The 14,191-nt window shown below is 37.5% G+C and overlaps 1 protein-coding gene across 2 annotated transcripts in view; it reads left to right on the top strand.

Annotated features, from left to right (window-relative positions):
• The window catches only part of etfdh (electron transfer flavoprotein dehydrogenase), a 64,896-nt gene that overhangs the window by 8,840 nt on the left and 41,865 nt on the right, over nucleotides 1-14,191 (top strand). For both annotated transcript variants that reach the window (XR_011885749.1, XM_072255996.1), the window contains exons 2-5: nucleotides 818-964; nucleotides 12,153-12,382; nucleotides 13,481-13,562; nucleotides 13,760-13,878. Coding sequence is in view for 1 of the 2 variants with exons in the window: in XM_072255996.1 (XP_072112097.1) it covers nucleotides 818-964; nucleotides 12,153-12,382; nucleotides 13,481-13,562; nucleotides 13,760-13,878 (578 nt within the window). In the remaining variant the exon portion in view is untranslated. The remainder of the gene's footprint in view (nucleotides 1-817; nucleotides 965-12,152; nucleotides 12,383-13,480; nucleotides 13,563-13,759; nucleotides 13,879-14,191) is intronic.

Genomic DNA, 14,191 nt, shown 5'->3' on the forward strand with positions numbered 1-14,191 from the left:
CATTGATAGGATGCAGAAGTGGGCTGAGAAGTGGCAGATGGAGTTCAACCTGGAGAAGTGTGAGGTGGTACACTTTGGAAGGACAAACTCCAAGGCAGAGTACAAAGTAAATGGCAGGATACTTGGTAGTGTGGAGGAGCAGAGGGATCTGGGGATACATGTCCACAGATCCCTGAAAGCTGCCTCACAGGTAGATAGGGTAGTTAAGAAAGCTTATGGGGTGGTAGCTTTCATAAGTCAAGGGATAGAGTTTAAGAGTCACGAGGTAATGATGCAGCTCTATAAAACCCTGGTTAGGCCACACTTGGAGTACTGTGTCCAGCTCTGGTTGCCTCACTATAGGAAGGATGTGGAAGCATTGGAAAGGGTACAGAGGAGATTTACCAGGATGCTGCCTGGTTTAGAGAGTATGGATTATGATCAGAGATTAAGGGAGCTAGGGCTTTACTCTTTGGAGAGAAGGAGGATGAGAGGAGACATGATAAAGGTATACAAGATATTAAGAGGAATAGATAGAGTGGATAGCCAGCACCCCTTCCCCAGGGCACCACAGCTCAATACAAGAGGACATGGCTTTAAGGTAAAGGGTGGGAAGTTCAAGGGGAATATTAGAGGAAGGTTTTTTACTCAGAGTGGTTGGTGTGTGGAATGCACTGCCTGAGTCAGTGATGGAGGCAGATCACTAGTGAAATTTAAGAGACTACTAGACAGGTCTATGTTCTAATTATATGTCAAAGTTTAGCATTCTGAAGCAACAAATACCTTCAATAGGTACATGTTTTTTTTAAGTGCATTTCAATTTGTTTTCCTTCTACAGTGCACAGTCTGTGTCCTTTCAATGTACTACGGAGGAGATCTGTACCGACCTTGGTGTATGCTGGAAGATTTGCTTCCTCCTCTTCAGTTTCTCGTATCACAACACACTACACAGTCCATCCACGGGATAAAGATCCACGATGGAAAGGTAACTTACAGAATTGAAATATTATGTTTGGAAATTTAGTCAGATCAGATTTCATGCCAGCATTTAGTAATTGAAACTTACTTTGTATTCCTCTGCTATCCAAAATTCAGCATGTTTTACTGATGAAAGAAATAGCAACACACACTAGGGGGCGTCACGTGATGACGTGGGATTGAGACGTGTAAATCCAGCTCTCCCGTAAAAAATCAGCAAAGTACCGTTTAAACAAAACAAAGTTAATAAATACTTTCCGAAAACTATTTATAAACTTTACAAGACTACTTTACGATATGCCTCCTAAACCGCAACAAAAGAAGTCTGCTGTTGCGAAGCAGCCGCGAGATGGGAAGAAAAAAGGGCCTACTGCAACGATGGAGCCTCGGACTCAGGTTGGATCTCCTTCGGTAGAACGGAGTAATGGCGGTGGTAGCGGTTTCTCCAAAGAAGATGCCGGAAATGCGCATGTGCAAAGAAGAGCGCATGCGCAAATCGACACAACTCAAACTACAAGAACCGACAGCCACCACAATTGAAGAGGACTCAGAGTCAGAATTGGATTCCGCAGAGAACACAGATGAAGAAGAGGAGGAAGAATTGGAAGCGATTGGAAGTAAAGGAGATGATGGAAACATAAGAGAGGCTATATTGCAATTAACGGTTGAAATAAAAAAAGTAAGAGAAGAGCTTAGAGATATGAAGATGTGCTATAATAAAGCTATGGAAAGACAGGACAAAATGGATAAGAAGCTTCAGAAGATGGAAAGAGCAATGGGGCATATGAATGATAGAGTGGAAAAAACAGAAAATGATCTGCTTGTCTGGAACTCGGAAAGAAATCGACTTTTCGAGAAAGTGGACATGTTGGAAAATTTCAGTAGACGTAATAATATTAAAATTGTTGGTCTTAAAGAAGGTATGGAGGGAAAAAAACCAATAGAATTTTTTCAGAGATGGATCCTGGAAGTTTTGTAAATGGAAGAGGAGGTTCAACCAATTGAAATTGAGCGGGCACGTAGAGCTCTAAGACCAAAACCAAAAGATGACCAATATCCACGATCGATTTTAATAAAATTCTTAAGATTTCAAGACAAGGAAAGGATTCTACAGGCAGCTGTTCGAGCTGCCAAGGATAGAAAAGGGCCATTGATGATTCAAGGGAACAAAGTTTTTTTCTACCCTGATATAAGTTATGAACTTTTGAAGAGAAGGAAGAAATTTAATCCAGTGAAAAAAACCCTATGGGATCACGGTTATCAATTTATATTGCGTTATCCTGCAACCTTGAAGATTTTTTTGCCTGGTGGAGAAAAAAGATTTTTTGATGACTACCGGGAAGCGGAGCAGTTTGTGCGAGATTCTCTGAATATTCACCAGATACAAGAACAAATCCAGGGGAGCAAGATAGATTGAAGATGAAGATTGGGTCAAAGAATGGACTTGTTGGATTTTTGAAGGTGGATGAATGTATAAATATACTATTAATTATATGAGGGGGGTAAGAAAAGTTAAAATTTGGAGGAATATTAGTTGGGAATAGTAACATTAACTTTGTCTATATATATATAATTTTTTTGTTGCAGGGGAGCTGGAAGAAGCACTGACCAATTGCTACGCTAATCATGTGTGCAAGCGTGGCTTTAGCCACGACCCGTACAATGGAGGGGGGTAGTGTTGTGTATCTTTTCATTCACAACATTAGTGGGGGGGTATTTTGTTTTTTCCTTTTTTGTATCCTTTCTATCTTTTTTTTTCATTTTTTTTCTTTTTGCCTGGGGGGTTGGGAGGGAAACACATAGCAACATGGTGAAGTTCAAAGAGATTCCCCAAGGAACTATGAGAGTTGAGAAGATAAGTAATGTTTTAGGTTGGAGTAACTTTGTTAAGAATAATGACTAATTTTTTGAATTTTTTGAGTTTTAATGTTAACGGGCTTAATGGACCAGTGAAAAGAAAAAGAGTCTTAACACATATTAAAAAAATGAAGATAGATTTAGCTTTTTTACAGGAAACACACCTAACAGAAACAGAACATCAGAAACTAAAGAGAGATTGGGTGGGTAGTGTTGTTGCGGCTTCATTTAATTCAAAAGCGAGGGGAGTAGCAATTTTGATCAATAAAACGTTACCAATTAGAATACAAAATGTAATAACTGATTCTGCAGGGCGATATGTGATTATACATTGTCAACTTTTCTCTGAACTATGGACTTTTATGAATATTTATGCACCAAACGAAAATGATGCAAAATTCATACAAGAAGCTTTTTTGAATTTGGCGGATGCACATGAAAAAATATTAATTGAAGGAGACTTTAATTTTTGCTTAGACCCAGTCTTAGATAGATCAACCAAGGCTGTTATAAAATCGAAGGTAGTAAATTTAACTTTATCATTGATGAAAGATTTAAATTTGATTGACATATGGAGAAGAATCAATCCTAAAGAAAGAGACTATTCGTTCTATTCTCATAGACGTAAAACTTACTCAAGGATAGATTTTTTTCTATTATCAATGCATATTCAACATAGAGTGAAAAATATGGAATATAAAGCAAGAATATTATCAGATCATTCTCCTTTATTAATGACAATAATAATGGCTGATAAGAAGTGGCTTATAGATGGAGATTTAATTCAACATCATTAAAACGTCAAGATTTTTGTGATTTTATGAAAAAGCAGATTCAATTCTTTTTGGATACAAATTTTCATTCAGTGGATGATAAATTTATATTATGGGATGTGATGAAAGCATATCTTAGGGGCCAGATAATAAGTTATACGTCTAAAATTAAGAAAGAATATATGGCAGAACTAGATCAATTGGAAAAAGAGATTACAAAATTAGAAAAAGAATCTCAAAGATATATGTCAGAAGAAAACCGAAGGCAACTTGTCAATAAGAAGCTACAATATAATACGCTTCAGACATATAGAATGGAAAAAGCAATTATAAGAACCAAACAAAGGTATTATGAGTTAGGTGAGAGAGAACATAAAATTCTTGCCTGGCAGTTGAAAACAGAACAAGCTTCCAAAACAATAAATGCAATTAGAACAAGGGCAAATAAAATATCTTATAAACCTCTTGAAATAAATGAAACCTTTAAAAGTTTCTATTCTGAATTAATCAATCAGAATCATAAAATATGTTAATGAGATAGAAAGGTTTTTATCACGTATCTCTTCCAAAATTGAATTTGGAAGAACAGAAGGGATTAGATATGCCTTTTACATTAAAAGAAGATGAAGAAGCTTTAGGATCACTCCAAAGTAATAAATCTCCAGGAGAAGATGGTTTTCCACCTGAATTTTATAAAAAATTTAAAGATTTATTATTTCCTCTCTTTATGGAACTAAAACGTCAAGCAGAAAAAACACATAAACTCCCAGAATCTTTTTCAACAACGATTGTAATAGTATTGCCAAAAAAATGACAGAGACCTTATGAAACCAACATCATACAGGCCTATTTCTCTATTGAATACGGATTATAAAATAATAGCAAAAATTTTATCGAATAGATTATCTAAATATTTACCAAAATTAATACATATGGATCAAACAGGATTTATTAAAAATAGACAATTGGCAGATAATGTAACCCGGCTACTCAGTATAATTCATTTGGCACAAAAAAGGGACAAGAAGAGTATAGTAGTAGCCTTGGATGCAGAAAAAGCATTTGATAGATTAGGATGGGATTTTTTATTTGAAGTATTAGAAAAATATGAGTTAGGAACATCTTTTATAAATTGGATTAAAACTTTAAATTCTAATCCTAAGGCTAAAGTAGTGACAAACTCTCAAATTTCAACACCATTCCAGTTAAAAAGGTCAACTAGACAAGGTTGTCCATTATCACCTGCTTTATTTGTACTGGCGATAGAGCCATTAGCAGAACTAATCAGAATTGATCCAGATATTATGGGTTTTAGAGTTAATCAGGAGGAATATAAAATTAATCTTTTTGCCGATGATGTTTTGATCTACTTAACAAACCCACAACATTCGTTACATAAATTATCTTCTAGATTGGATGAATATGGGAAGGTATCAGGTTACAAAATAAATTGGGATAAAAGTGAAATTTTACCTCTTACTAAAGGAGACTATAGTCAATGTCGATTAGTAACCCAATTTAGATGGCCGGTAAATGGTATAAAGTATTTAGGTATAAGACTTGATAATGATGTAAAGAATTTATATAAATTTAACTATTTACCACTATTGAAAAAAATTCAAGAAGATTTTGACAAATGGATGATACTACCAATAACAGTAGGTAGAGTCAATGTTGTAAAAATGAATATATTTCCTAGATTACAGTATTTGTTTCAAACATTACCAATACAACTGCCACAGAAATTTTTTCAAGAGTTAAATAAATGTGTGAGAAAATTTCTTTGGAAAGGTAAAATGTCAAGAATATCATTGGAAAAATTGACATGTAAATTTGGGTTAGGAGGGTTACAACTTCCAAACTTTAAAAATTATTATAAAGCAAATCAACTTAGATTTATTGCATCTTTCTTCGATGATCGAAAACCAGCATGGATTAAAATAGAATTAGACAAGATAGGAGAAGATAGACCTGAAGACTTTATATATAAATGGGAATCTAAATGGATATGGGAAAAGAAAGAATCTCCTATATTAATACATTTGATTGATCTATGGAATAAGATAAATGTTGATAATGAAACACAGAAATCTCTATTAGCAAGGAGACCTTTGATCCAAAACAGACTTATTCCTTTTACAATGGACAATCAACTTTTATATAATTGGTACCAAAAAGGGATTAAATTTATAGGAGATTGTTCTGAACGAGGTATATTGATGTCATTTGAACAATTAAAGGATAAATATAAAATATCAAATAATACTTTCTTTTGTTACCTTCAATTAAGGGCTTACTTAAAAGGTAAGCTGGGTCAAACAATGTTTTTGCCAAAACCTAATGAAATTGAAATTTTAATTCAAAAAGGGAAAATTAAAAAATTTATTTCTTGTATGTATAATTTGATTCAAGAACAGACAATTAAACAAGGAATCCATAAGTCAAAGCAAAAATGGGAAACAGATCTGAATATTAATATTGATTAAACAAATTGGTCAAGACTTTGTCTTGACAGTGTGACAAATACAATAAATGTTTGACTCAGATTAGTACAATATAATTTTTTACACCAATTATATATTACACCACAAAAAATAAATAGATTAAATTCAAATCTATCCGATAAATGCTTTCGGTGTAATCAAGAAATTGATACTTTTTTACATTCTACTTGGTCTTGTTTTAAAATTCAACCCTTTTGGATAAATCTAAGAGTCTTATTGGAACAAATTACTGGAATTCAACTTCCACATAACCCTGTATTATTTCTATTAGGTGATATTGAAGGGATAAAGCCGAAACTTAAATTGAATAAATACCAGAAAGAATTTATAAAAATTGCATTGGCAGTAGCTAAGAAGACTATAGCAGTTACTTGGAAATCTGATTCGTATTTAAGTATGGATCGTTGGAATAATGAAATGGCTAGTTCTATTCCACTCAAAAAAATTACTTACAATTTAAGAGATAAATATGTAACATTTTTGAATATTTGGCGCCCTTATTTACAAAAGATAGGATGGCATATTTAAGTGCTCCGAAAAAGATCTTGGTCCCTTGGGGAAAGTAAAAAATAATTATACCAAATTTATTTTGAATCCCATGGAGCATGTGGAAACCTTCCAATACCCAGGCGGCTCTTTTTTTTTTCTCTTCTTCCTTTTAGGTAGGACTATATATATGGGGGGGGGAGGGTTAAGGGGAGGGGGGAGGGTAGATTTTATCTTTCATGTATTCTTTTTGAAAACTCAATAAAAATTATATTATATAAAAAAACACACACTAAATGCTGGCGGAACCATGCACGTCAGGCAGCATCTATGGAAATGAATAAACGGGCAACGTTTCAGGGTGAGACCCTTCATCAGGCCTGGAAAGGAAAGAGGAAAAAAGCCAGAATGAAAAGGTGGGGGTAGAGTGGATGAAGTGGCTGTGTGAAAAAGTGCATGTCCCAAGCCTTCCCTGGTAATACACCCCATTTCTTTCTCTGCTACATTGACGACTGCTTGATGCTGCTTCATTCACCCATGCTGAGCTCATCAATTTCATAAACTTTGCCTCCAACTTCCACCTTGCCCTTAAATTAATTCGGCCTATTTCTGACACCTCTTTCCCATTTCTCAATCTCTCTGTCTCCATCTCTGGAGACAACTTGTTCACCAATATCTTTTATAGACTCACTGATTCCCATGGCTATCTTGACTATATCTCTTCCCACCCTGTCTCCTGTAAAAATGCCATTTCCTTCTTTCAGTTTCTTCGTCTCCATTGCATCTGTTCACAGTTTGAGGCTTTCCTTTTCAGGACATCAGAGATGTCTTCTTTCTTCAAAGAACAGGGTTTCCCTTCCTCCACCATTGATGCTGCCCTCAACCACATCTCCTCCATTTCCTGTACACCTGCGCTCACCCCATCTTCCTGTTGCCTTAACAGGGACAGAGTTCCTCTTGTTCTCATCTACCAACCCATGAGCCTCCGCATTCAACACATCATTCTCCACAACTTCCGCCATCTTCAACTAGACCTTACCACCAAACACATCTTTTACCCCCACTCTCTGCCTTCTGCAGGAATTGCTCTCTCTGTGATTCCCTTGTCCATTTGTCCCTCCTGACTAATCTCCCACCTGGCAACATGCAAACATAAGTGCTGCACCCGCCCATTCACCTCCACAAAGGGCCCCAAAGATTCCTTCTAGGTGAGGCAACACTTCACATGCAAATCTGTTGGGGTTGTCTACTATATCGGGTGCACCTGTTGTGGCATCCTGTTCAGTAGTGAGACCTGACGTAGACTGAGGGACAATTTTGTCAAGCACCTCAGCTCCATCCGCAAAAAGCGGTATTTCCTGGTGGCCAACCATTTCAAATCTTATCCCCATTCCCGTTCCAGCATGTCAGTCTATGGCTTCCCCTTCTGTCATGATGAGACCACCGTCAGGTTGGAGCAGAAATGCCTCATATTCCCTCTAGGTAGCCTCCAACTTGATGGCATGAACATCAATTTTTTCTTACAGTAATTTTTTTTCCTTTTTCTTCCGGGCCCCCCCCTCCCATTTCCCCCTCTGGCCTCTAAGTTTCACCCACATTTTGTGTGTATTGCTCTGAATTTCCAGCATCTGCATGAAGTCTTGTGTTAATGATATAAATAGCAACCTAGAGCCTTGCATTTTCCCAAGTTACAGATTCTTATTATGTCACCATATGACATTTCTCTTTGAGTTTCAGAGTAACTAACTACAATCAGAATATGTTTTCTTGCAGTTGTCAGTACAGGAAAACAATATGGTAGTGCGCTGTGTGACCACAGTAATGTAGCAGTTAGTATAATGCTTTACAGCATCAGAGATCATGGTTCAACATCACCGCTGCCTGTAAAGAGACTGGGTATGTTCTCACCGTGACCTTGCAGGTTTCCTCTGGGTACTGTGGCTTCCTCCCACATACCAAGATGTACAGGTTCGGTTTTGTGGGTTGTAGGCAAGTAATGTTGGCATTGGAAGCGTAGCAACATTTGTAGAATGTTCCCAGTACAATCATCAGACTCTGTTGATTGTTGTCCATCAAAACAGTGAAATGTGTTATTTGTGTCTATAATGTGACAAAGCTAATCTTTATCTTTATTTTATCTTTAACAATAACTTAAATGGCTGAACATAGTTATACAATGTTTATTTCTAACCTTTGCTTTGATCTGGAACAGTCTAAAGCCATTAGTCATCTTTGAAATGTATGCTTGTACCCAAAGAGTGATGAATAAGTAGTCCAGTACACTTTTCTAGTACACCAGTACTACTATATCATTGCTTCAGTATTATATTACTGGTTGATCGTATAACTAAGTTTAATTCACCAAGTTCTGATATGGTATATCCTCCTGGGTCATGCTGTAAATGCAACTTTGCTGGATCAAATAACGACAGCACAAAAAGATCATTACTTATCTTTTCACCCGTTTATTTCTTCGAGCTCAGCCGGCGAGTAAACTTAGACCCGGCATCAGGGAGAGACCCTTTCTCATCTCCCCAGTGGTTCTACAAGTTCACTGCCCGATGTCAGAATTGTCAGAAGTTACAAGGCCACCGATACAAAAGAACAATCAGTTTGATAACCATTCCGACCAAGTCAATGGACTATAGATACAAAAGTACAATCAATTTGTTAGACACTCCAGCCACCTTAATTAAAGAATATCCTACCTGGTTTGCTGGAGCCACAACTTAATTACAAAGATAAGAACATCCGTCAAATTTATGCTTTAATTAAGAAAAGAATATTCTGTCTAATTTCCATCAGGTACTGCTTTTTGTCAAAATCAAAAGGTGTGAAAAGCCCAGAGACATCTGATGTGGATCTGGGCAAACTTTAATTATCTTTCTCCAAAGAAGGCAGCTGTGAGACATTATTCAAACACACTGCAGTCATAGACATAGTCAGTACTTAATTCATTGCTTACAGGGATCTGAGAATGCCCCATTCCTTTAAACTTTATCAATGCATAAAGCCACTCATGTTCTCAATGTGTCCAGATGGAGTCAGTTTTATTGCTGTTACTACACTCGTGATTTGGTACTTTCACACAACCAGTCTAATACTTCACTCCAGTGATAAGGCTTTTAATTTTGCCATCATTCTCTAATAATTTCCTTGTTCTGAGGACCTTCCTTCATTCATATGTTTCTTGCAGACTTGATTAATATTCTCTTCGCAGCACTCTCTTTGGTCTTCACTGTCTACAAGTTGTAAGACTTTTCTTACCAATCCTGCTGTACTGCTTGACCTAACCCCATGTTACTACTGAGATACTATATATTGACATTGTTTTATTATATTAAATGCATATTCAACTGACACATATTTTGTGTAAACACTTTTTGTAATTCTCTGAACAATATGTTGGAATATTCCCCTGATAGTAACGATTAAACCTTTAGCAAAGCACACGGTATTGGGGGTAAGGTATTGGTGTGGGTGGAGAGTTGGTTAGCAGACAGGAAGCAAAGAGTGGGAATAAACGGGACCTTTTCAGAATGGCAGGCGGTGACTAGTGGGGTACCGCAAGGCTCAGTGCTGGGACCCCAGTTGTTTACAATATATATTAATGACTTGGATGAGGGAATTAAATGCAGCATCTCCAAGTTTGCGGATGACACGAAGCTGGGTGGCAGTGTTAGCTGTGAGGAGGATGCTAAGAGGATGCAGGGTGACTTGGATAGGTTGGGTGAGTGGGCAAATTCATGGCAGATGCAATTTAATATGGATAAATGTGAAGTTATCCACTTTGGTGGCAAAAATAGGAAAACAGATTATTATCTGAATGGTGGCCGATTAGGAAAAGGGGAAGTGCAACGAGACCTGGGTGTCATTATACACCAGTCATTGAAAGTGGGCATGCAGGTACAGCAGGCGGTGAAAAAGGCGAATGGTATGCTGGCACTTATAGCGAGAGGATTCGAGTACAGGAGCAGGGAGGTACTACTGCAGTTGTACAAGGCCTTGGTGAGACCACACCTGGAGTATTGTGTGCAGTTTTGGTCCCCTAATCTGAGGAAAGACATCCTTGCCATAGAGGGAGTACAAAGAAGGTTCACCAGATTGATTCCTGGGATGGCAGGACTTTCATATGAAGAAAGACTGGATGAACTGGGCTTGTACTCGTTGGAATTTAGAAGATTGAGGGGGGACCTGATTGAAACGTATAAGATCCTAAAGGGATTGGACAGGCTAGATGCAGGAAGATTGTTCCCGATGTTGGGGAAGTCCAGAACGAGGGGCCACAGTTTGAGGATAGAGGGGAAGCCTTTTAGGACCGAGATTAGGAAAAACTTCTTCACACAGAGAGTGGTGAATCTGTGGAATTCTCTGCCACAGGAAACAGTTGAGGCCAGTTCATTGGCTATATTTAAGAGGGAGTTAGATATGGCCCTTGTGGCTACGGGGGTCAGGGGGTATGGAGGGAAGGCTGGGGCGGGGTTCTGAGTTGGATGATCAGCCATGATCATAATAAATGGCGGTGCAGGCTCGAAGGGCCAAATGGCCTACTCCTGCACCTATTTTCTATGTTTCTATGTACAAAATATATCTAGTTAAATATTGAACAATTAGTTTAGCTACCTTTTTTAAAGTCAATATTTATTAGACCAAATTTGTCCTTGTCCAGTAATAGCAAAGTCAAGAGAATTGATAGAGGACAAGTTTGAGTATTATTAATATAGAAACTAACATAATTTCAAATGTTGCTAAGGGTAGCGTGTAGATGAAAATAGGAGGATACCATCTATTACCATTGGGAGACACCACTCAGAATTGCAGAGCAGATTCAGGAAGAGAAGCCAAATGCTAGGTATATAAAAGGAAAATACTGTATATGTGAAATTCTGAAATATAATCAAGATGCAGGAAATACTCAGCTATCAGGCAACATTAATAGAGAAAGCTAGAGTTAACATTTTAGCTTGTTGAATATATAGTTTCTCAACATTGCATTTGATAGATGCTGTAAACTATATTCCTGAAATCTGATTCCAAGAGAAAGAAAGATGAAAGTAGAACTACATTATTTCAGTATATAGTATTGCACAAAAACCTGATTGGCAGAATGGTGTCTGTAATCATTATGGCATGGACTTTTACAATCTGATGGATAATAAATACAGACCGGATCCGCATCTTGAACCATAGAATAAGTTTGGCATGCTTTGAATTTTGCATCAAATTGTACAATTCACAGAATTCTTTGATAATATTTTTGGATTCAGCATTATCAGATTATTATATTCTTGCAAATTTAAGTATTCTGTATCTGGCTAGTTTCATTTGCTGTAATTGTACTGAAAAATTGATACACTTGGATGTTGTGATTGTTATCTTTATCTTTTTAAAAAAAGGCAATTTCCATGTTACTATGCCCCTATCTACATAATATACAAATCAATGTGGTCTGTAGTTTAGGAATGTCTTCAGTATTTGTTTCCCAACTTTCATATGTCAAGTATCCCTAAACTTTAAAAGTAATTAATCACATCAATTTATATTTCCTGTTATGGTATTCCCTCTTTTTTCCAAGGGGTCAACATGGAGCGATTTGCTGATGAAGCTGATGTAGTGATAGTTGGCGGAGGTCCTGCTGGCCTGTCTGCAGCAATCCACCTTAAGCAGCTGGCTGTCAAACATGGCAAGGAATTACGAGTTTGTTTAGTGGAGAAATCTGCACAGATTGGTGGACATATCCTTTCAGGAGCATGTCTAGATCCGAAAGCTCTGGAGGAGTTGTTTCCTGATTGGAGGGACAGAGGGGTGAGGATTGTTTCTGTTTACTTTGATCCTTTAATTGGCTTATTGAAAAATTACAATTTGTGGTTTATGCAACAGTACAATTCTATTTGGTGTGAAGATGTCAAAGATACATGTATAACAGAAGAGTTAGTGATAGTTCTATGTAGTAAAATATGAGCAATAAAATATATTTGATTATAGTACTCTAAGCCTGATGCAACTTATTAGCTGAACCCTAATATGTTGTTCATCCATCGTCAACGTCGATGAGGACCTCAACACCATTATGACGGTGTCAAGACTAGTGCGTGATTTGGATTTAAGTGAGGGGGAGTTGCGCAGCGTCAGCCTCACTCTCTCTTCCCAACTCCCATCTGGATCCAGTGGCAAAACAGAGTCGAGACGACTGGAGATGGGACTAGACGCAGTGGATGACCAGGACGTCTTCTGTGTCTTGTCCTGCTCTACACGTTCCACAGGTCTTGCAGAGACCACCTTCTTGACCATTGGACCTTCCATTGGTCTCGTCCGCTCAATCCACCGGAGTCTGTCTTCACATGCTGGGATAGACAACTCCCCATCTCACCGAGGGTTTGAGACCCGTCAGCTACCCTCACCTGGTTTAGCCGGCTTGTTGAAGCTGTTGCCCGGGGTGTGGCCGCTGTCACATGCAAACAGCTACAGGGAGCCACAGCTGAGAGCTGAGTGCCAGGTGGGGACCAAAGGTGGACTAACCGCCTTGAAAAGGAAGCAACATGTTCCCCCACCAGAGGTGCTACCCTTCCCTGACACCCCATACACCCCAAATATAAGGCCCTCTTAAAAGGAAGAACAAAAGCTCACGTAGGACTATTTTGAAGAAAACCAAAGACCTTTTCAGTGATTCAGTGGTTCAATTTAATATTGGAGAATGTATACAGCATACAACCTGAAATTCTTACTCTTTGCATCCACAAAACAGAAGAAAAACTCCAAAGACTGAATGACAGAAAAGCATAGAACCCCCAAAACCCATTTTCCCTCCCACACACAAGTATCTTTATTTTTATTTGGGATATATGTATATTTAGGATTCCATTGAAACCTGCTAATCTTTGTTTATGTACGTATATTTAACAGGCTCCACTGAACACTCCAGTGAAGGAAGATGTATTTGGTATATTAACAGAGAAATACAGAATTCCTGTTCCATTGTTACCAGGTATAGTCAACATTTATAACTTCTTCCAAGTCAATGCAAAGCTGAAGGAGGATAATTTTTATTTTGCATTCCAGAAACAAGTATTCCTTGGTCAGATGCTATACAGATAAGATGTTACTTACTTTCAATGGATGCATATGAAAGTAACTTTATTAGCTAAAGTTCTGCTTTGTTCCCCAATTCTTGTTTCTGTGCAGGTCTTCCCATGAGAAATCATGGAAATTATATTGTCCGTTTGGGTCATGTGGTGAGATGGTTAGGTGAGCAAGCAGAAGAACTTGGTGTGGAATTGTATCCAGGGTATGCAGCTTCTGAGGTGAATAGCAATTTAAGGTTTAAAACATACATTTATTTTAATATTAATTCAATAATACAAGTCAGTATTGTTTGGTATCTTCTACATTTGGATTTATCTGCCCTAAGGAATTTTGCATTATGACCAATTTGTTGATATATTTTCTTTATTGACTTTTTAAGCTGTTCAAACAAGACTTTCTGGAAATAGACAAAAGATCCCATGTTTATTTCTCTAATTTGATTTTGAAATTTCATCATTCTTGCAAAATTGTATCCAAGGTAGTTGGATATCATTCGATGAATATTTGCAGGATTAATATATATCAATAGGC

Source organism: Mobula birostris, chromosome 4 (assembly GCF_030028105.1).
Source record: "Mobula birostris isolate sMobBir1 chromosome 4, sMobBir1.hap1, whole genome shotgun sequence".
Classification (NCBI taxonomy): Eukaryota; Metazoa; Chordata; class Chondrichthyes; order Myliobatiformes; family Myliobatidae; genus Mobula; species Mobula birostris.